The sequence below is a fragment of the Fistularia commersonii genome, chromosome 2, assembly GCF_037954325.1.
Source record: "Fistularia commersonii isolate RoL2024-O1a breed Wild chromosome 2, RoL_Fcom_v1.0, whole genome shotgun sequence".
Lineage (NCBI taxonomy): Eukaryota > Metazoa > Chordata > Actinopteri > Syngnathiformes > Fistulariidae > Fistularia > Fistularia commersonii.
The window spans coordinates 8,518,127-8,542,084 of NC_141285.1; the positions used below are offsets into that span (position 1 = coordinate 8,518,127).

The 23,958-nt window shown below is 41.4% G+C and overlaps 1 protein-coding gene and 1 pseudogene across 1 annotated transcript; both read left to right on the top strand.

The window, feature by feature from the left end:
* The first annotated feature begins 3,997 nt into the window (after positions 1-3,997).
* On the top strand, positions 3,998-6,896 carry LOC147236267 (uncharacterized; annotated as a pseudogene).
* A 5,271-nt stretch (positions 6,897-12,167) lies between these two features.
* LOC147236268 (kinesin-like protein KIF3A) lies at positions 12,168-23,539 on the top strand. Its single transcript, XM_086160691.1, has 15 exons — positions 12,168-12,438; positions 12,644-12,788; positions 13,163-13,247; positions 13,399-13,504; positions 13,726-13,865; positions 14,010-14,207; positions 14,608-14,782; positions 14,864-14,944; positions 15,301-15,457; positions 15,553-15,733; positions 17,376-17,486; positions 18,990-19,115; positions 20,108-20,161; positions 23,257-23,325; positions 23,426-23,539. Exons 1-15 carry the CDS (start codon positions 12,180-12,182, stop codon positions 23,537-23,539), a joined length of 2,001 nt encoding a protein of 666 aa, XP_086016817.1. The 5' UTR covers positions 12,168-12,179.
* The last annotated feature ends 419 nt before the right edge of the window (positions 23,540-23,958 follow it).

Sequence of the window (23,958 nt, forward strand, 5' to 3'; positions counted from 1 at the left end):
ACTTACTGTCAGACATACCAGTACAACCGCTACGCTCGACAAGTTCGAACAACAAAGAACCGGTCAAATACGGCTATGGAGAGGATAACTGAATACAGTTTAAAACATACTAGTCCTTTCAGGGTGTTTGTGGTTACCGACTTAAATGAATAGGAAGTGATTGGAAACTCAGTAAGCTCTTTTTCCTTCTTTTCAGGTAATTTTGAACGAAACACTGTGCTCACTGTGATAAAAATATATAAAAAAGTTAATTGTCCAACACCATTTTTTTATTTATTTTGTTATTTATTTATTTTTATTTTTTTTATGTAGCCTTAAGTATATAACTGTGTTGTGAATTGTTCTAGTTGGGTCCTATGAAACCATTAAAATAAAGGATTTGATAGCGACATTGGGGAATTTTGGCTATTGTCACAGATTAATCTAGTGCCCGCTACACTGTCCTGGCACTTCTGTACTCAGCCGGACTAACGCGCGAGCACGCACGCACGCAGGCAGGCAGGCACGCACAATTGCACACAACAGTGACTCTGGTTTTGCAGTATCGGTGAAATGAATATAAAAGGTTCTATGAGGCATGTCTCTTCTTTTACAAATATAGCTAACTGTAAATGGCACACCAGAATGTGGTAAACATGGAATGTGACATTTTGAATTTCTTTTCCAAACGTTAAGAATAATGCCCTTCTTCAAACTACTTCCCCAAGCAAAAGAACATTTAACAGGACATCTGGTATCTTGTGTCAGTCAAAAAGATCAGGTAAAGCAGGACTGATGTTGAATTGACCCATATTGTGCAGACATGCAGTATCGCGTTTGTGGGAACGCTAATTTTATAAGCGTTAGTGTTCTTATGTTTTACTGAGTTGATCAAAATTCCTTCAATTGTACCTTCAAAGAGCTGGATGAATGGTGCTAGTCTATTCCTTGGTGGAATGACAACAGCAGTACTGTACTATGGTCAGGTCAGAGTAGAAATTGTAGTCGGATTTTTATTATTGTTCATGTCTTATTTACAGAAAGAGATGATATCCCGTAAACTTTAATTCTAAACTTGAGTAATAAGTTATTTTTTGTTTCTGTTCAGTCATTCTAGAGACAATCCCTTTTAAATCTGCTTCATTCAGACACAATACATAATGCACCATGCTCCTCTCATGGTAATTCCTTTTGCAACAAACACCTAGTTGATAATGAACTCATTAGAGGGTACCTTGTAATTGTCCTCAGTAAAATACAAAAAAAGAAAACATGCATTCAATGGGTTCATTCTAAATAATGTAGGAGTTGATATATATGTATTTTTAAAGCTAACTTGAGTGTGTTTGCAGCAGCCATTTGAATTGTCATGCAATTTTATGACGCAGTCATTTTAGGTCAGAATGGATCTAATTCAACACTGAGGATTTCAGTATGTCACTGATCATTTCCATTTGGAACGCCAGTTAGTCAGTCTTCCTGTGAGTGAGATTTTGCTTTCGATGTGAGGCGTCTCGATCCTGATGATATCTTTGCCCAAATATTTATTCAGTCAAGAAAGCCCATGACCCAAATGAATGTACTACATCCATTATGATGAGGCGTCCCTCCCACCTTAGCATGTCATAACCTTTCTCCATTAAAAATAAAATATAAACAATAAAATTGTGATCAGTGATTATTTCCTTGAGCTTTTCTTGTTTATCCTGTCATTGCACCCTGGTCACCCATGCCCTCCTGAATCCACTTTGAGGCCATGCATTTCTTTCTGCAAGAACATTAATGTTTTGTTGGCATCTTGTTACATTTAATGATTTTACAATTTAGTGACAGCACTAATAGCATCTCCAGGCTTCCTTCACACAGATGTTTGATCATGCAATGGCATATCTAATCTTTTCCAGGTGCAGTCTTTCCTACTTTCCCTAGAGCCTCTTTAACTCTTCATTGCTGAAAGAAACAGCCAAATCAGCACGCATCCTAGACGTTCCAATGGCTTCCTTGTTGTCAGTCTTTTTTGTCTCTTACTTTTCTCTCCTCTACCTTGACAAAATATGATTAACTTAATATTTTCTTGATATACGTTCCCCCTCTTCTTCACACACCAGTGAATAACTCCTTCCTCTTACTTCCTTCCCCTATCTCCTTCATCATTCCCCAAACCTGATATACCTATCAGTATATTTTCTTCCTTTTGTCCAAACGCACTGTCCCTTTCACAACCAAGCTTGTTCAGGAAGGAAAACATGTTAAAAATAACAAGGTCCTTTGCTAAGTTGATTTTTTAAATTCTGTCATTCATTTCCCCTTTATGTGAAATGTTTAACCCTGTAACTTTTCCCTTTGTCTTTACCTCTTATGGATTCGACTGTAATGAAGCCACTATTCTTCTTCTTCTTCTTTCGGCTTTTCCCTTCAGGGGTCGCCACAGCGAATCAACTTTCTCCATTTAACCTTATTCTCCGTATCCTCCTCTTGTTCTTGTTCTTCGACCCACAGTAGCCCAATTTCCATTAGTACCCTGTAGGTCATCAGCACCAATGGCGGTCGTTGTTAACCCGGTCTACGACCGATCCGGTATGATATGGCTATGGTTGACTCGCATGTTTGGTTTTGGCAAAAGTTTTACGCCGGATGCCCTTCCTGACGCAACCCTCTGCATTTATCTGGGCTTGGGACCGGCACAGGGAGACACTGCTCTGTGCCCCCCCAAGGTAGGCTTGGGGAGACACGGGCCAGTGCTGCCCTGAGGCTGCATAATGAAGCCACTATTACATTGACATATTATCCTGTTTAGTATTATCCTGTCTACATTTATCATTCCAGTCAACTAACAAAGGATTCCAACCTGCATTCTCAATTGCCAGTGATGTTGAATTATAAATCTTTCACCACATTTGATGATGCTGGTACAGTCACAAATCACACAGTGAAGTGAGGTCAAAACATATTTTCCATTAATAAACATGAATTCTTGTGTATTTTTTAATTTTTTGCAAAACCACCTTTTAACACCCTGCCAGCACCAGCATCTGTTTTATGACTCCCCAATAATGTATTGGGTGCATTCAAATTATCATGCTTGATCTTCTCAAACAGGCCTTTCACTGAAGTTATTGCAATTTATTATTATTTCCTCTTTCCAGTCTATACAGACACAATCACTTGGTTATTTCCAAGAAGTAATAACAGCTTAAATGATATTGCACATATTCCGATTTCAGCATAAGTGTTTTTTTTTTTAATGCACTGAATATCTGGTTTCTACCAAATCCAAACTTCAAATGCAGCATCAGGGTGGCACGGGCCAGTGTCTCCCTGAGCCGGTCCCAAGCCCGGATAAATGCAGAGGGTTGTGTCAGGAAGGGCATCCGGCATAAAACTTTTGCCAAAACCAAGCATGTGAATCAAACATAATAACCAGATCATATTAGATCGGTCAAGGCCCGGGTAAACAACGACCACCATTTGAACATCACTGAGGATGTGTCCATGTGCATTACTATATGTATTTACACAGCGAGTACTTTGAGGCATCAGTGATGGCCAGGAAAGACTGGATGACAACCATGAATAGAATAGTGACTACTGGAGAGGCAGTGACAGCTCGGAGAGACGGCGACCGGGGCAGAGCGGGCTGACAACCCAATCTGTGTTCACTGTGAGGAGGACACCCAATCAAGCTACGATTAACTCAATGGAGAGATACCCCTAGGGGTGCCCGAGAGGGGGGGAGGATGAGCACCCCAACAGGACGGATTAATTGGTAACAGACCAAAGCAATGGGCAAACGACTACGAGCTCACACTGTATTTGTGGAAAGGTTTGCAAAAATATGCACGGCTTGAAAATCCACCGAGCAAAGAAGAAGTGCTTGGGGGGAGCAGGAGCAACACAACGCACAGGTGTTCCACCTGGTGAGACGCAGGAGGGGCCTTGCCCGGAGTCCCCCCACAGTTCTCGGAACCTCCAAGTGTTGCCCTTGCGCTCCTCGAGCATCGATTCAGAGTGGAGGCAGATCAAATGGCCAGCAGCTACCATGACTTCGCTGTGGAAGCAGTTCGACGATGATGTGGACCAAATCCTGGAGACTGTGTCAACAGGAGAGGCGGAGCGGAAGCTGCAAGCCATGACGGCAATCGTTGTCGGCATAGCGGTAGAACGGTTCGGCGAAGAGCAGAAGAAAAGCCCGGGAACATCCTACGCAAGGAACCACAGAGCAGAGAAGATCCACCTCATCAGAAGGGAAATGAGAGCGCTGAAGTGCCAGTATAAGGAGGCAGGAGAGGAGGAGCGATCTGGCCTAACCCAATTGATGGCCATCCACCAGAAGAGGATAAGAGTCCTACGCCGAGCAGAGTGGCATCGGAGGCGGCGACGTGAGAGGGCTCGTAAACGGCCCTTCAAGTTCACAAAAGACCTATTAGGCCAGAAACGCAGTGGCAAACTTACCTCTTCAAGGGAAGACATCGATCAAGACCTCTCACAGATGTTCTGCGACCCCAGAAGAGAAATGGAGCTGGGAGACAATGACATCCACATTGATCCCCCGGAACCAGAGGTGCAGTTTGACATGTCGGAGCTGAGGCTAATGGAAATCAAGGAGGTTGTCCATAAAGCCAGAGCATGCTCTGCTCCAGGACCAAGCGGCACTTCGTACAAAGTGTGCAAAAACTGTCCCAAAATGCTTATGCGTCTGTGGAAAATTCTGAGAGTCCTCTGGAGAAAGGGGAAGATACCAGAGCAATGCCGAAGGGCTGAATGAGTATGGATTCCGAAGGAAGACGGCTTCACCCAGCTTGATTGGTTCCGCATCATCTCCCTCCTATGCGTTGAATCAAAGATCTTCTTCCACACTATCTCCAAGAGACTGGGCTCATACCTGGCTAGAACACCTACAGCGACACATCAGTTCAGAAAGGTGGCATGTCAGGGATGCCAGGCTGTGTGGAGCATACAGGGGTAGTGACGCAGCTAATCCAGGAGGCCAGAGAGCAGAGAGGCAATTTGTCAGTGTTATGCCTCGATCTGGCTAATGCATTCAGCTCCATACCCAATAAGTTAGTCCAGCTCACTCTGGTGAAACATCATGTGCCGAGCAGATGTAGAGACCCCATCGCTGACTACTACAACAACTTCAGCATGAGGGTTTCTTCAGGAGCAATTTCATCCAGCTGGCACAAGGTGGAGATTGGCATCATCACAGGGTGTACCATCTCTTTGATGCTATTCTCCCTGGCCATGAATATGTTCACCAAGTCTGCTGAGCCAGAGTGCTTGCGGCCCCTGATGAGCTCTGGACAACGACAGCCACCCATTAGGGCATTTATGGATGACCTAACAGTCACCACAGAATCTGCTCCTGGATGTCGATGGATTCTGAAGGGGCTGGAGAAGATGATGGTGTGGGCCCGAATGAGATTCAAATCTGTCAAATGTAGGTCGATGGTGCTCAGGAAAGGGAAGGTAGAAGACAAGTTCTGCTTCAACATTGCAGGTGCAGCTATCCCTACAATCTCAGAGAGGCCAGTCAAGAGTCTGGGCAAGATGTTTGACAGCTCTCTCAAAGATACAGCATCCATCCAGACAGCTTGTGGTGAGTTTGATGTCTGGTTTTAAGTCTGTGGACAAGTCAGGTCTACCTGGAAAATTCAAGGCTTGGGTCTAACAGCACGGCATTCTCCCCAGGATCCTGTGGCTGCTCCTCATCTATGCCGTCCCATTCCACAGTTGAAACCCTGGAGAGGAAAGTCAGTAGCCACCTCCGGAGATGGCTGGGGTTACCAAAGAGCCTGAGCAGCATTGCTCTCTATAGGCGCAACAACAAACTGCAGCTGCCCTTCAAGTCCTTGGAGGAGGAGTTCAAGGTAACCAAAGCCAGAGAGGTGGTGCTGTACAGGGATTCCAGCGATACGAAGGTGGGTAATGCTGGAATCCAGGTAAGGACGGGCAGAAAGTGGAAGGCAGAAGAGGCCGTACAAACAGCTGAAGCTAGACTGCGCCATAAGACTCTGGTGGGAGTCGTCACACGGGGCCGAGCTGGCCTAGGTTCCTTCCCAACCCCCCAAATGAACATCAGGGGGAAGGAGAGGAGTCGCTTGGTCCAAGAGGAGGTGAGAGCAGCTATGGAGGAATCGAGATCTTGCAAGGCGGTGGGCATGAGACAGCAGGGAGCCTGGACAAGATGGGTAAATGCGCTTGAGAGGAAAGTTACCTGGACGGGGATCTGTTGAGCCTCATCGCATCAAATTTCTTGTCCAGGCAGTGTAAGATGTGCCGCCCGGTCCATCGAACCTGCATACTTGGGGCTTAGCAGAGTCGCCAGCCTGCCCATTGTGTTCCAAGAGAGGCACCTTAGAACACGTCCTAAGCTGCTGCGCCACAGCATTAGGAGAAGGCTGCTACCGATGGAGGCATGACCATCGCTGAGGCACTCAGCACAGGGTTTGTTTGGGCAAAGCAGTTCTGCCATGCCAAGAACTCCATTAGCTCCATTGGACCTTGAAAAACAGCTTAAGTTCCCTAGCCATATTCCAACCACCACCCTCCGTCCTGACATTGTCCTTGTATCAGAGGCCACCAAGCAAGTGATAATGCTGGAGTTGACCGTCCCGTGGGAAGACCGCCTGGAAGAGGCTTTTGAGAGGAAGCTCTCCAAGTACACAGGACTAGTTAAGTGCCAGCAAGCAGGAAGGAGGGCAAAATGCCTTCCAGTGGAAGTGGGCTGCAGGGGCTTTGCGGCCCGGTCCTATGCCAGCGCTCTGGGTTGTCTGGGCATCGTCGGGCAGCATAAGAGAAGAGCCATCCGCAATACCACCAAAGCGGCAGAGAGGGCCTCAAAATGGCTGTGGCTCAAGACAGGAGAGCCATGGAGTCATTGTAGCCAGTGTGCTAACTGGATACAAGCCGGGGTCTGATCAGCCCTGGCTGGGTCACCTGGATGAGGGTGTATGAAAAGACCCGAAACACCCAATGATTCCAGGAACATCACTGAGGATGTGTCCATGTGCATTAGTATATGTATTTACACACTGATGACTGACAGGGAACCAATGGAAACTAGGCTACTGTATGTCAAAGGAGAGGAGGGAGGTGTGTTCGGAAGCAGAGAGAGAAGAGGAAAAGCAAGAGTCTGAGACTGAAAGTGGGGACTTTGAATATTGGGAGTATGACAGGAAAAGGTAAAGAGTTGGTCGACATGATGCAGAGAAGGAAAGTAGATAGGCTGTGTGTCCAGGAGACCGGGTGGAAAGATAGTAAGGCTAGAAGCTTAGGAGCAGGCTTTAAGTTGTACTATCATGGTACTGACAGGGAGAGAAATGGAGTAGGAGTTATCTTGAAGGAGGTGTTTGAATGTTCTGGAGGTGATATGAATGTAAGATAGACTTATGAGTCTGAAACTGGAAATTGAAGGTATGATGCTCAATGCTGTTAGTGGATATTCCCCGCAGGTGGGATGTGAGTTTGAAGAGAAAGAGAAGCTCTGGAATGAGCTAGAAGAATTGATGCAGAATATCACCAGAGATAAGAGAGTGGTAAGTGGAGCAGACTTCAATGGGAATGTTGGTGAAGGCAAGAGAGAGGAAGAAGAAGTGATGGGCAGATTTGGTAAACAGGATAGAAACTCAGAGGGACAGATGGTGGTAGATTTTGGAAAAAAAGGATAGAAATGGCTGTCGTGAACACTTTTTTCCAGAAAAGACAGGAACATAGGGTAACTTATAAGAGTGGAGGTGGGAGCACAGAGATAGACTACATCTTGTAAAGACGAGGTAACCTGAAAGAGATCAGTGACTGCAAGTAGTTGTAGGTGGGAGCATAGCCAGACAGCATAGGATGGTGGTTTGTAGGATGACTGGTGACAAGGATGATCAAGAGGACAAAGGCAGAGCAGAGGACAAAGTGGTGTTGTATGGTTTTCAGGGTGGAGTTGAGAAAGGCTCTGGGTGGTCAGGGAGAGCTTCCAGATGATGATGAACAATGATGAACAACAGAGTGTTATCAGGGAGACAGGTAGGAGAGTACTTGGTGTGTCATCTGGAAGGAAAAGTAGATAAGGGGACTTGGTGGTGGTATGAGGAAGTGCAGAAGTATATACAGAGAAAGCAGTTAGCAAAGAAGTGGGATACTGAGAGGACTGAAGAGAACAGACAGGAGTACAAAGAGATACAATGTAAGGTAAAGATAGAGGCAGCAAAGGCAAAACAAATGGCATATGATGACCTGCATGTTCAGTTGGACAGTAAGGAGGGAGAGAATGATCTATACAGGTTGCCGAAACAGAGAGATAAAGATGGAGAGGATGTAAAACAGGACTGGATGATTGAGAATAGAGTTGGAAATGTATTGACAGATGCAAGAAGAGTGACGGGAAGATGGAAAGAGTACTTTGAAGCGCTGATGAATGTGGAAAATGAAAGAGAGGAAAGGGTAAAAGAGGTGACTATTGTAGACCACAAAGTAGCAGAGATTAGTAAAAGTGAAATGAGGAAGGCACTGAAGAGGATGAAGAGTGGAAAGGCAATTGGTCCTATATACCTATGGAGGTGTGGAAGTGTCTAGGAGAGGCAGTGGTAGAGTTTCTGACTCAATTATCCAACAGAATCTTAGAGAGTGAGAAGATACCTGAAGAATGGAGGCAAACTATGATGGTGCCCATTTTTAAGAATAAGGTGGATGTGCAGAACTGTGGCAACTATAGAGGGATAAAGTCGATGAGCCATACAATGAAGTTATGGGAAAGAGTAGTAGAAACTAGACTGAGAGCAGAAGTCCGCATTTGTGAACAGCAGTATTGCTTCATGCCTTGAAAGAGTACTACAGATGCAGTATTTGCTTTGAGAATGCTAATAAAGACATACAGAGATGGCCAGAGGGAGCTGCATTGTGTTTTTGTAGACATAGAAAATGCATATGACAGGGTGCCGAGAGAGGGGGTCTGGTATTGTATGAGGAAATCTTGAGTGGCAGAGAAGTATATTAGACTGTTGTAGGACATGTTTGCTACCTGTGAGACAGTGGTGCAGTGTGCTGTGGGGGTAACAAAGAAGTTCAAGGTAGAGGTCGGACGCCATCAGGGATCAGCTCTGTTCCCCCTCTTGTTTGCAGTGGTGATGGACAGGCTGACAGGTGAGATTAGCCAGGAATCTCCATGGACCATGATATTTGCAGATGACATTGTGACCCGTAGTGAGAGCAGAGAACAGGCTGAGGAAATCTAGAGAGGTGGATGTATGCGCTGGAAAGGAGAGGAATGAAAGTTAGTCGCAGCAAGAGTATATGTGTGTGAATGAGCAACAGAGAGTGTGGAAAAGAGGTGAAGAGACTGATTCAAGCAAGTTGGAATGGGTGGAGAAAAGTGTCAGGGGCACTATGCGATAGAAGACTATCAGCCAGAATGAAAGTAATGGTATACAAGACAGTGGTGACAACAGCTATGCTGTATGGCCAAGAAACAGTTACAATGACGAAAAGACAGGAGGCAGAGCTAGAGGTCGCAGAGATGAAGATGCTAAGGTTCTCTTTGGGAGTGACCAGGATGGATAGGATCAGGAATGAGTCTATCAGAGGACCAGCACATGTTAGATATTTTGGAGAGAAGGTCAGAGAAGCCAGACTGAGATGGTTTGGTCATGTACAAAGAAGAGCTAGTGAATATATTGGTAGACGGATGCTGGAATTGGAGCTGCCAGCAGGAGGTCTCGAGGAAGTCTAAAGAGAAGATTTATGGACATGGTGAGAGAGGATATAAAGGTAGTTGGTGTGAGAGAGGAGTATACAGAGAATAGGGTTAGATGGAGAAGGTTGGTTCACTGTAGCGACCCCTGAAGGGAAAAGCTGAAAGAAGAAATCTCAAATGGGTTTGGTCGAGGTCCACCTCAACGACTGCCACTGGTGCCAATAACTGGAACTGGGCTCGTGTGGGTCACAGAAGGAGAGGAGGAAATACAAATTTCAAAGGGCCTGAAGTCTTGATTATTTGTGAGCAGTCTTCTCACATTGAACTAAAGATTTACACAGCTTCTTACAGTATATCGCATTTGCTGACGCTTGGCTAGTTTGTACTGCCACCCATGGGAACTATGTTCAGTAAAGATATTTTTTTTTATACCATATTAACCCATCATGATGTGCAGCAGTTTTCTCAAAAAAAAATGAATTTTTAGCTCCAGATTTATTCCTAAATGTTGCATTTTTGACTTGTGTCACAAATATCACAATATTTTCATGCTGCTCTTTGCTGCAGAGTACATTTTTAATTTCCCCCTCATTGGTCCTTTCTATTCTGTCATTTCTTTCTGTATTGTTTTGGCACAAAGCATTCTTTCTTTGAATCATATTTGCGAAACCTTCAATTCCAAAACCCAAGATCCTTAAGTCAGCAGCACTGATTACCTCAACAGCTACAGCACCAATGTTGTACTTCTTCAGCACATTTACTATACTCATTCTTTCCACCATATACTTGCCTCATTTGTCCTAACCTATCAGAATGTATTTCTTATGAGATTTATGGAGAGTCCAACATACACTATATGGCCAAAAGTATTCGTTCACCCATCTGAATAATCGGAATCCGGTTACAACTATTTCCATTGCCACAGTTGTTTAAAATACCAAGGCATGCAGACTGTTTTTACAAACATTTGTGAAAGAATGGGTTGCTCTCCAGAGCTCACTGAATTCCAGTGTGGAACTGTGATAGGATGCCACCTGTGCAACGAATCCAGTCGTGAAATTTCCTCGCTCCTGAATATTCTACACATAACTGTCAGCTGTATTATAAGAACATGGAAGTGTTTGGGAACTACAGTAACTCAGCCCCAAAGTGGCAGGTCATGTAAACTGACGGAGCGGGGTCAGCGGATGCTGAGGCGCATAGTGCTAAGAGGTCTGCATTTTTCTGCAGAGTCAATTGTTACACACCTCCAAACTTCATGTGGCCTTCAGAGTAGCTCATGAACAGTGCGCAGGGAGCTCCATATGATGGGTTTCCATGGCCAAGCAGCTGCATCCAAGCCACACACCACCAAGTGCAATGCAGTGTTGGATACAGTGGTCTAACGCATGCCGCCACTGGACGGCAGTAGAGACACATTCTCAGGAGTGACGAATCACGCTTCTGGCAATCTGATGGATGAGTCTGGGTTTGGTGGTTGCCAGGAGAATGATACTTGTCTGACTGCATTGTGCCAAGTGTGAAGTTTGGTGGAGGGGGGATTATGGTGTGGGGTTGTTTTTCAGGAGCTGGGCTTGGCCCCTCAGTTCAAGTGAAAGGAACTCTGATAGCTTCAGCATACCAAGACATTTTGGAAAATTCCATGCTCCCAACTTTGTGGGAAGAGTTTGGAGCTGGCCCCTTCTTTTTCCAACATGACTGTGCACCAGTGCACAAAGCAAGGTCCACAAAGACACGGATGACAGTCTGGTGTGGATGAACCTGACTGGCCTGCAGAGTCCTGACCTCAACCTGATAAATCACCTTTGGGATGAATTAGAGCAGAGACTGAGAGCCAGGCCTTCTCGCCCAACATCAGTGTGTGACCTCACAAATGTGCTTCTGGAAGGACAGTCAAAAATTACCATAAACACACTCCTGAGAGTTGAAGCTGTTATAGCTGCAATGGGTCGACCAATGTCATATTGAACCCTGTGGATTAGGAATGGGATGTCACTTTAGTTCATATGTGAGTCAAGGCAGGTGAGTGAATAGTTTTGGGCATATAGTGTATGTCTTCATGTAATGCACCATGACAACTACAACAAAACCCTACTGAAGCAGTGGCTGTGATGTCGCAAGGTGGACCATGATGTAATCGTTCAATAGATGTTGCCCATCAGGTCCAGCTGTCCATTCCCTTCTTTGGAGCAGCTATGATGTCACAAGGGCAATCTATCATCTTTTTGTAACACAGGGAGGATATTCCTGGGCCCAAAACGAAGGCAGAAAAAGAAAGGTACATGGATAAGAACGTTAGCGACAACAATGCTGTTCTGGATACCAGTAGCCTTGAAACCCCAGCAACAACAACACTATGAGATGGCACTACAGTAATTGGCTGTAATACCTGCTGACAGTACTCATTATGGTTTGTATTGTTATATCAATGATTATTTTTGTCCAAGTTTTACTTCACAATGTTCCAAGTTGGCTAGTGCGTATGGTCAATTTTCAGGAAAAAAAGCCTGAGAAAACTGACATGCAGGGGATCAGTGATAATGTCAGAGTAGTGGTCAGATGTCGTCCCCTGAACCAGACAGAGAAGAAAATGGGATATGAGCATGCTGTCTATGTGGATGAGATCAATGGAGCCGTAACAGTGAACAAACCACAGAATCCCCAGGAACCTCCTAAGACCTTTACCTTTGACACTGTCTTTGGACCAGTCAGCAAACAGCTGGATGTTTACAATCTCACCGCCCGCCCCATCATTGACTCTGTATTAGAGGGATATAATGGTAAAATTCTAATTTTTTGTCTGTTAACAAATAGATAAAATGCAGCCGCTAGGTGTACTATAACTGATTTACTGTTTGCATTTTCAGCTACATTAAAAGTAAGTTTGAAATGTTTGTTTTTAATTTTCTGTTTTTGAAAATTTTTCAATATTTAACATATATTTTGTACTTGACTGATAACACTATATTATGTTTTTCTTTGTAGGCACAATTTTTGCATATGGGCAAACTGGCACGGGGAAAACGTTCACGATGGAGGGCATTAGAGATGTGCCAGAGCTCAGGGGCATAATCCCTAACTCTTTTGCCCACATTTTTGGTCACATTGCTAAGGCAGAGGGTGACACAAGGTCAAGATTGCACTCTGTTAACTCTACAAAACTGTTTTATTAGTAAATTATACTGAATTTAGACTACGTCTTAATATGCACAAAAACAACAGACTTAAGAAAAAATAGAATTTGGTTCTCTTATATAGTACTGGTATTATAACTGCTTTTGAGTTCTACTCACTGTACATTCATTGCAGCCACATTGCAATATTTAATATCAAGCTGTAATTCTTCAGATACTACCATTATAAACTCAGTTCTCTCTCAGCACTTAATGTACACTGATATATTATTATTTAATAACTGTCTATTTTATCCGTTACATCTTCTCTGCAAGGTCTATGAACCTTGTCAGAGTTTATTCACTTTGGACATGTTAAAATCTTCTGCAGGTTTTTGGTTCGTGTTTCATACTTAGAGATTTACAATGAAGAAGTGCGAGATTTGCTGGGCAAGGACCACATGCATAGGCTTGAGGTATAATATTCATATTTCTTCAGTAGCTTAGTCACTAATTAATATTAAAGACTTTAAGGAAAAAGTCATTCAGTTACTCCTGTAGGTCAGTAAGCATTACATATAGATTGTTTCCCATAGTTTACCATGTTGTTTTGTTGCTTTGTGACAGATTAAAGAAAGAGCAGATGTCGGTGTGTATATAAAAGATCTTTCACAGAAAGATGTGAAAAATGCAGATGACATGGACAAGTATATGACATTGGGCCAGAGAAAACGTAGGTAGATTACCTGACAGGATGAGAAGTAACTTGAATATCTGTCGCTTCAAACATTCATGCTTATTTTAAGATGTTTTGCTTTTGTTGTTTGAGGAATGGCAACAATCATGGAAAGAAACTTGCTTCTGATTATAACTTTCATTAGAAGTCTTTAAAATGTGTAACAAGATTGGGACGTGAGGATTTGTGTCTGATTTATGTTATTTTTCTCTTATTAGGGTCTGTTGGTGCCACAGGCATGAATGAACACAGCTCCCGCTCTCACGCCATCTTCACCATTACAATTGAGTGCTGCGAAAATGGTGTCGATGGAGACCAGCCTGTACGGATGGGAAAACTTCACCTCGTTGACCTTGCAGTGCGTGTTTAGATCCACAAAATTCAAACGAAAAATAGAAATGCACTCAACGAATATAACAAGACCACACAGATGCTAATATTTCTGGTATGCTTTAGACTATTTGACCATTAATAATGTCACTCTCCATTTACAACATCATAGGGTTCTGAGAGGCAGGGTAAGACTGGAGCCACTGGTCAGCGATTAAAGGAGTCAACAAAGATCAATCTCTCTCTCTCCACACTGGGTAACGTTATCTCTGCCCTGGTTGATGGCAAGAGCATGCATGTGCCCTACAGGGACTCCAAACTTACTCGTTTGCTGCAGGACTCACTCGGGGGAAACTCAAAGACCATGATGGTACACGAAAAGTTTGAAACCATTACACCTGTGGAAATACTGAACTTAATACATTTAATTCATTCAGTATTCAATGTATCCTTTTATAAAGGCAACTAATCATGAGCATGTTCCTCCAAATAACATTAATCAAAATGAACAAAGTAAAAAAAACATACATTTTTTTGTGTGTACAGAGCAGCATGGAAAATCAAATGTACAAATATTATTTGTAACCACCTGCATTCATATTTTAGTTTTCTTCACAACTGATTATGGAATATTTTGGACTGAGATTTATGCACAACATGGCATGGTACATAATGAAATAAAATCACAATGTCTCCTCTCAAGGATTTGAGACTTAACATATTTCTTTTAGTTTCTACTTCAACTTCCGTATTGTGTTTTATTTTACCAGTGTGCAAATATTGGCCCTGCAAGCTACAACTATGATGAGACCATGAGCACCCTGCGTTATGCCAACAGGGCCAAAAACATCAAGAACAAAGCCAGAATCAATGAGGACCCCAAAGATGCCCTTCTGCGAAAGTATCAGAAGGAGATGGAAAAGCTGAGGAAGAAAATTGATGAGGGTACAGATATTGTCCTAGTTTGGCCTAGCACATGGGAGAAAGTAATTCAATCTAATATCCCACTGCAATGTACTATTCCAGGCGAGGAGATCTCTGACTCAGAGGGCAGTAGGTCAGGGGAAATGGATGAAGGAGGGGAGAAAGGAGGTGGCATACGTAGAAGTAAGAATAACTGATTGATTGTTTGGTTCCGTTTTCTATTAGATTTTTTCATTATTTTTATCCGTTTTTATATGACTTGACTTCTTCGGAATAGTATACTTTCACTGGCAAGGATTGCAAATTACAATGATTTGTATTAGTAAATAAAATTTGTCTGGGTAAAGGAAAGGGGGCTACTATGAATAGCATCAGTTAATTTTTTTTTTTAAAGAGCTCACTTTCACATTAATAGCAGGGATTAAATAATATCAACTAATGGCATCACTAACATTTTAAGCATGCAAACACAATTAAGTAATTGGGTAAAGTACATCTAAAATAAACCTTTATTTATAACACTCTTTATATCTCTTCAGAGACTAGAAAAGTTTCCCCAGACAAGATGGTGGAGATGCAGGCTGAAATTGAAGCGGAAAGAAAGGCCTTAGAAGCAAAGTTGGACATGGAGGAGGAGGAGAGGAACAAAGCAAAAGCAGAACTAGAGAAGAGGGAGAAAGATCTGCTCAAAACTCAGTAAGTTAAAGAGAAGTACACATGTTTTTGTGTCTGTTAAACTTTTAAATATCACATGGTAGCAAGCGTATCATCATCCGTCACCATTCACTCAGGCAGGAGCACCACCATTTGCAAGAAAAACTGTTAGCTTTGGAGAAGAAGGTGATTGTGGGTGGAGTTGACCTCTTGGCCAAGGCTGAGGAGCAGGAGAAACTCTTGCAGGAGTCCAATAAAGAATTGGAGGAACGATGTAGGAGGGCAGAGCAACTTGGGAAAAAGCTGGAGGAGAAAGAGGTGAGGAGTTGTGCAATTGCTGAGGGAAGATCTACACAAAATCATTTCAGGGCTATGGTAACCTAATATGGATAACCTAAAAAAGCATACATCTTTTTTATTTTTTAAACAGAACAAATAAGTTCTGTTAGTTTCAAAATAACAAACATTAGCATTCTGAATACTACTTCTAAGAATAGTTATTATTACTTTTGTATTAAATGATATTTTCATAAAGCTGTTTATTTTCTTAGCTAGAAAATTAACAAAGCATTCATTGTCCAATATGGGTTTCTATGGAGGTTCTCAGTCATCCAGGTCATGAGGAATTCTTGTTGGGATCTTCTTGTTATGGCAACGACTTGACTTTCTTGAATTTCTTCACTCGAGGGTGTTTCACCCCTCATCCGAGAGGCTCCTTCAGTTCTAGAACTAAACATGGGTTTGTTTGGTTTGGCAAAACCAGTATTTATTTTGAAATGTACAAGTCATTCACAGATGTGAGTGACTATGGTGTATATAACATGATTTTGAGGAAAACTTATATGGGGTCATCAAATCTATCTTATGAGATATCTTGAGTTATTCAAATCTAAGTGTAAATTAGTGGCTAAGTCGATGGAAATTCTCACTGTATGTTGCTATGAAGCTGATATCATCCAAGGGATAATGCCCAACAAGTTGGATAATGTAATCATATTGTTGATTTAGGACATTTTAGATGGCATATAATGGTAATTTCCCCAGAGAAATATAAGATATAATTTAAGACCATTCAATTCATTTTGTAACTCAAGCATGTAATTAAAGCTCCAAATACCATAGGGTCTGTTTACCCAGCAAAGCTGAATGGGTCTGACTTCTTCTTTTATCTCCCATCATGTTCCTATTTAACTGATCATCATTAATATGACTGCATGAAATAGGGTGGTCTTTCAAAAGCACTGAGGAAGTAGGGGGCAGATTGCTCCACCCTGGGTTTAGATGTGTTCTGACTCGTGGTGGAAAATTTGACCTTGACACCATTTTAACAAATCATGAACATAACCCGATAGTTCTGTTACATAAAACTATCCAAGATGTTTTAATATGTAGCCCTAAATGCAGGATAAGTCATCTAGATAATAAATGAATGAAGGAATAATTCAAGGAGAGAATTTGCCCAGTAATCTTTAGAAAACACTAATAAATGTTTGACGTGCCATCTAGTGATACCGTTGGGTCAGCGGGGGCTACATGCTGCAGTATTTTTATACTCCATCGAGGATGGAGATGATCAGGAATGATCTTGATAGGAGGGACAACGCATGTACCATATTTTGGAGAGAAAATCAGAGAGGACAGACTGAGATGGTTAGGACATACAGTACAGAGGAGGGATAATGCATATATTGATATAAAGATGCTGGGGTTAGAGCGGCCAGGCAGGAGGCCTTGAGGAAGACCTAAGAAGTTATATGGATGGAATGAAAGAGGACATGAAGGACTTGGTGCGCGAGAAGAGAATACAGAAAATAGGGTGAGATGGAGGAAGTGTATTGGCCAAGGCAACCCCAGACAGGAGCAGCCGAAAGTCAAGATGAAGACAATTTGTCTACTTATAATTAATAATCATCATAATATAATCATCAGTATGAATTCATCCCTGTCCCTCCAAACACAGCAAGAGCGCATGGACATTGAGGAGAAGTACACCAGCCTTCAAGAAGAGGCTGAAGAAAAAACCAAGAAACTGAAGAAGGTGTCAACTATGCTGAAGGCTGCCAAGTCAGAAGTAAGCATGGCATAAAGATGTCTCACTGTGCATTAACATTGACAAGGATCGGCATTGCTGTTGGAATGTGGATGTTGTCATTGTGTAGTGACATGGAAACTGGTGGGGATTAAACGGGCAAGCGCAAGATCTTTGTTCCTCATTGCCAAGGATACGAATTAATTTACATTAACCAATGTTGCTTTACACTAAATATATGAATTACATGCTTCAACTCACTCAGACCACAGACATTCTTTTATTTATACCCAAGCATGTATTCAGGGAAAGGCCATATGGTTGAAACATTGCCCCTTAATGATTGATTGCCCCTTGACTGTGGTAGAAAAAAAAACTCAAGACAGTAATGGTCTCTGAGATTATAAATAGCAGAGCACAGTAACATTGGGGAAGAGCATCTAAAATTCCATACTGACATGCAATGTAAATGCATTACTTTAGCAGGTTTATCTGAAACTAAAAGTTTAAACCAAGTCTGTATTTTTCCATGGTTAATGACTCCAAAGAGGCTTACAGAAAAATCACACTCCAAGCCAGTTTATATGTTAAAAGTTTGTACACAGAAGTATGCTGCATTATAAAATTCCATTATATTTCATTTAGTGATTTACCACAACATTTTGAAGAAACTGAATCAGTGTAGCAGTAGCGTGCAGAGGTCTGGTGATGCCTGAGGCAAATCTTGATTGTATGTCCCAAAGAGTCAAGTATAAGGCTTTAGAAATATAAGAAATATTATGAGAAATATTATAATAATATAATATAATATAATATAATATAATATAATATAATATAATATAATATAATATAATATTTATTATATATAATATTATAATATTATATAATATAATATTATAATAGAAATATTATGAGAAAGGAAAACATTTTGCCTCTCTGCTTCAGCTGCTGCGCCTGTGACCCGACCCTGGATAAGTGGAAGAAGATGGATGGATGGATGGAAAACATTTTGAATGTATAAACACAGATGAAACATGAAATAAACGCTTTATTCAGTTCTAATATAAATCAATCAAAGTTTTTCACCAAAAGAGTCCTTCTGTTAAAAACACCTGCAGTAACTCACTTTTGACATCAGCTGTGAGAAATTATTTTCCAATACTCAATTAAAGCCAGGTTGTTCGGTTGCCCCTGAGATAGACAAGACTTCAGAATGTTTTTATTAATTTCAGTTTTGAAAGTGACTTTTCACAACTTGTGACTGTAAATATGATTGTAAGAAGTAATCTGTATGAAACACAGCGTGCCAGAAAAATCCCATATGTATATTCAATTAAATATCACAAAAAATCAAATTTTTATCCGCTCTAGAGCTACTACTTTCCTGAGTAAACAAAACAACTAATTAAGATGCACAAAAAGCTGAAGAAAGAGTCTGCACGCCACTGAGTATAGAAATCTAGCCAAATACTTTTTCTCTTGCTGTGATAGATCGCTTTCAGGGGATTTAAAGAAAAATTATTAAATCTGGTTGTGTTTTTTTAGATGGCGGACCTTAAGCAAGAGAATCAAAGAGTTATTGAGGGTCTCCTGGGAAACATTCGCCAGCTCACTCGAGAAGTCCAACAACAAATGCTAATTGTAGACAAGTGTATTCCGAAGGAGTATCAGGTCTGTATTTATATGTAAAAGTATTTTGTTTTATTGTGTCTTCAGTTATGAGCACTATAAATAATTCTAAATTAAGCTATTCTTGGACGCTGACTGATGAAAGCAAACAATTTAAAATTCAACGCACTAGATTGCGTGTCAAGCAAATACAAAGGGGATGATTTGTCCATCAATTTTGATAGAAAAAGATATGATCATCATTTTACCATTATTTGGGTAAAATTTTCAATATATATTCAATATATTTTCAATATAAGTACAATGGTCAAAAAATTAAAACACTGAAAGAAAGGTTTCAGAATACTACAGTGCATTCCAGTATGTGAAGTATGGGGTTGTTAATCTTCAGGCAGTTCAAAATGCCCAATGATGGAGGGCAGCTAAGTATTAAGAACTGAACCATTGGGTAACTGTAGCAGGTGGCCTGGTGGGATGTGGTGGGCAAACAATACAATCCATGTGGGAACTAAGACGACCTAACAGGATTTGTTACTAATGTTTTGGAACCAGATGTTATAGTAAACCCTACAGGTCCAGTGGAATCCAGGTCTTGTAGAGTCAGAACTTTTCCATGGCAAAGAAAGGGCACCTGACCAGTATTAGGCAGGGTGTCATAAAGTTTTTGCTGATTGCAATGTGTAATAATAGGCATTGGTAGTTTGGCCAGGCTCTATCTATAGTTGTTGCTATTTAATAAAATGGAACAAGAACCTGCATCATTACTAGCTGTTCTGTGAAGCTCTATACACCTGTGAACTGACTCATAAGCATTTAAGCCAAGGTTTGTAAATATCCCTGAATTAAAATGAAAGCTGTTGGTGGGGAGCAATGCCAGTAGGCCCACATGGGCATTTATCTGCACACAACTGCTCACACTAAAGCTGTGCAGACAGGCCAAACTTTTGTTTCTCATCTGATCTGAAATGTTATACAAATGACATTTTTTGCATAATGCATTTTTTGAAGTGACTTTTTAAAAATGTTCTCTGCAGGAGATGATAGAGACTAACATGCACTGGAATGAGGACATTGGAGAGTGGCAACTGGTAAGCTGACTTTGCAAAACTCACAGGCATTCATGTACCCTTGCGTGTTCGACACAACATGCATGCACACGGAGTATGTTTCAACCACCTAAGAGGATATTACACTTATCCACAGCTAATCAACACTGCACCCTGAATCGTGATGATTATGTCAGGGGTGTCCAAACCACGGCCCGTGGGCCAACTGCGGCCCGTGGTCCATTTTTAATTGGTCCGCAGCAATTCTAAAAATATAATTGCATATGTCACACACATGAAACTTGTGCTTGACTGCATTGCACTCCTTAGTTTCAACACTGGGTGGCAATGCTGTCTTGAATAAGGCAGTTCCCTGCCAAGAGAATTCAAATAAAAAATGCCAACGATGACCAGAAAGGGCTGAACCAAAGAAGTGAGCGCAAGAAATTTCAGATATGGTGGGGAAATTTATTTTTCTTTACAGAGGTCAATGGGAAGTCTGTTTAATTTGCAATGAAACTGACTGTTGCAGTAATGAAAGAGTATAATGTCCGACAACACTACGAAACAAAACATACGACTGACACTTCTTACACTGGTGTTGAAAGAGAGGATAAAGTTAAAAAAAAATGACAGCAAGCCTGCAAAATCAACAACGGTATTTTTTTTGTGCTCAGAAAATACAAGAAAATGCCACACATGCAAGTTATGAAGTAGCTCAACTTACCCCCCCATACGGAAAACCTTTCTCAGACAGTGAATTTATAAAACAGTTCCTCACTACGGTTGTGAGAATAATGCGCCCAGAAAAACTGCAGGGACTTCAACAACTTTAGCATGTCCAGACACACAGTTATGCGGCGCATCGAAGACTTGTCAGCCAACATAAAACTTCCAGGTGTCAGACAAAGCTTGTGCTTTGGATTTTTATTTAGTTTGTGATGAGAGCACAGATGCCAAAGACATCGCATAGCTATTAATTTTTTTGTTGGGAGTTGACGATAATTTTTGCATTACGGAGGAGCTGCTTGATGTCAGGAGTCTAAAAGACACAACTGGAAAAGACATTTTTGAACCTGTGTCGGTTTCAGTAGACAAGATGGGACTTCAATGGGAAAAGCTGTGTGGGGTTATTACCGATGGGGCTCCAGCTATGACAGGTGAGCACCATGGAATGACTTCAATGGTGTGCAGCAAGGTGCAAGAGAGCAGAGGCGAAGCTGTAAAGGTGCACTGAATCATTCACCAAGAAGCCCTCTGTGCCAAAGTAGTCCAGCTAAGTGATGTGCTGAACACTTTTGTGAAAACTGTCAACACTATTCGCACACAAGGACTTAACCCCAGGCAATTTCAGGCTTTCCTATCAGATGTACAGGCAGTATGGGGGCCTACTCTACCATTTCCTTCCTTCCTTCCCTAAGATCTGAAATCGACGAGTTTTTAAAAGAGAAGAACCAACCTCTCCATGAGCTGAGTGACTCTCTACGGTTGGCAGATCTGGCACTTTAAGTTGATCTTGATGATCATCTCAACACACTGAACAGGAGTCCACAAGGGAAAGAGCAACTTGTTACACAGCTGTATCTGCATGTGAAAGCATTCTGCGGGAAGCTCCATCTCTTTGAGACGCAACTGCGCAACTTCAATCTTGCACACTTCTCCATGCTCTCCGATATCAAATCTGCTTTTCCAACGGCCAACCTTTCCGCTGAAAAGGAAAAATATGTGTCTGTGATCACATCTCTCAAGACAGAATTCAGTCGGCGCTTCCAGGATTTTTCCAACATTGAGAAAGCAATCCAGCTGTTTTCTACTCCATTCCTGATGAATGCAGAAGTGGAAGAGAGTCTGCAGTTGGAACTCATCGAAATGCAGTGTAATGATTCTTTGAAGAATCGACATCAGCTTCACTCCCTCCCTGACTTCCACTAGAGCTTGGAAAAGGCCAATTTTCCACTGATGAGACACCAAGCAAAACGCATGATGAGTCTGTTCGGCTCAACATACATCGAGCAAACATTTTCTCTGTTAACTCTGAACAAAAGCAGATTGAGAACAAAAATGACCGACAGCCATCTCTGTGATGTCCTTCACATCTCAACCACCAAATTCTCTTCCAACCTGCCAGCTATCCTTCAGTCTAAAGCGCAGCATCACTGCGCACATTGAGTGCAATGCCGATCCCGTTGTAGGTGAGTTAAAATATGTATAAGCCTATACAGCATTCATGTATTAATAATCATAATTCCTGACAAATTCAGTTAAGTAATGTTAATTGATTTTTTTTTCACAAATGTTAGTCGATGTGTTAACAAGCTCAACAACTCGTTTGCATAACAAGGTTGAAATTTACCCATCTCCCCTTCTCCCTTTTTTTCCAATTTACACAGAGCTGTGAAGGGGATCACCATCCTAAAAAGCAGACCCAGCCCAAGACTTTTATTGACTACTGGTGAACAATATCAGTTGTATTGAGATGCAGACTTCTCCTCAAAATTGACCCGAACTTGCTTTATTCTGAACTGATTTTCCATTGGTCTATAAATATTAATTCATAAGATGGAAATTTTAGAAATTAAACATGGTCCTGTTTACTTGAGCAGTTAAATCTCTTCACACTATATTACTATGTTGTACATTTTTTGTTTTCTGTTTTGAATATTGAAGAGATTGATGTTGCAATTAGCTATTTCATGTCTCTCAGTCTGCTGTTTTTCAGAGTATCTTACTGTTATTTCACTGCAGATTGCATTTACACTTTTAGTAACAAAATAAATCAAAATCCATTAATAGAATGCTGTGATGTATGCTGTTATTTTTACTTTAACCATATTCAATTAGAAAAAACATAGTTAACTAACATTTAATTGATTTAGCTAATTTAAATACAATAGAAGTGAAGTTATATACCTGACCACTAGTGTGTGGCCCAGCCAGTCCTTTTTATATTTTTCTGTATGTGGCCGTGTGAAAAAAGTTTGGACACCCCTGATTTACATCATGAGCTTTTGACTTTGGCAGGCGTATGATCTGTTATTCCATGTGTAATTTCTTTTTAGCTTAATGTTATTTTTAACTACAAGGTGCTTCTGAAATTTCACAATAACTTGTATTTTTGCTTTTCTTGTCTTTGTCAGAAACATGTAGCATTTGCCGGCAACAACATGAGAAAACAGAACCCTTCCCCAGACAAAAATGAAACTGATGTGAGTCTATTCTACAGCTTATATTTTTCTGTCTCTTTTGTAGACTGTACAGTAAATGACTGATCATAAACTCATCTTTTTCAATCCTGTCCTGCTTTAGTCATGTGATGTGGACCTGTCCCATGTGTATTGGACCTATATTGACAGAAAACAAGTGAGGCCCAAGACCCCTAAAAGTAGCAAGAGTGATCAACCTGAGAGTGATTGGAGGTAATCCCCACACAGTCCACAACCTGAACCTTAGTAGAGCGGGCACCCCTTCAATCAGGTCTGCATATGGAATTGTTGTTGGACAAGACAGGAAACCATCAGTTGCTTCTGATGGCCTGGTTAGCGCCTTGCATTGCAGCTCTCCTGTTATCTGTGTGTGTGTGTGTGTGTGCATGAATGTTAAATGTAAATCATTACCATTCACACCCCATTTACTTTTATACATTTCATTTGAGTGTATTTGAACAGATATGGCCTCTGTCATTAGTTTTCATTGTTTTATACTGATAATATCTGGATTGGGACTGATACAATTTCACTTGTCAACATATACCACATGTCTAGAATATGTCTTGATTTTCAGGTTACACGGAAGTTAGAGGAAATTGGTTTAGTTTTTCACATATTTCCTTTTCAGTTTGT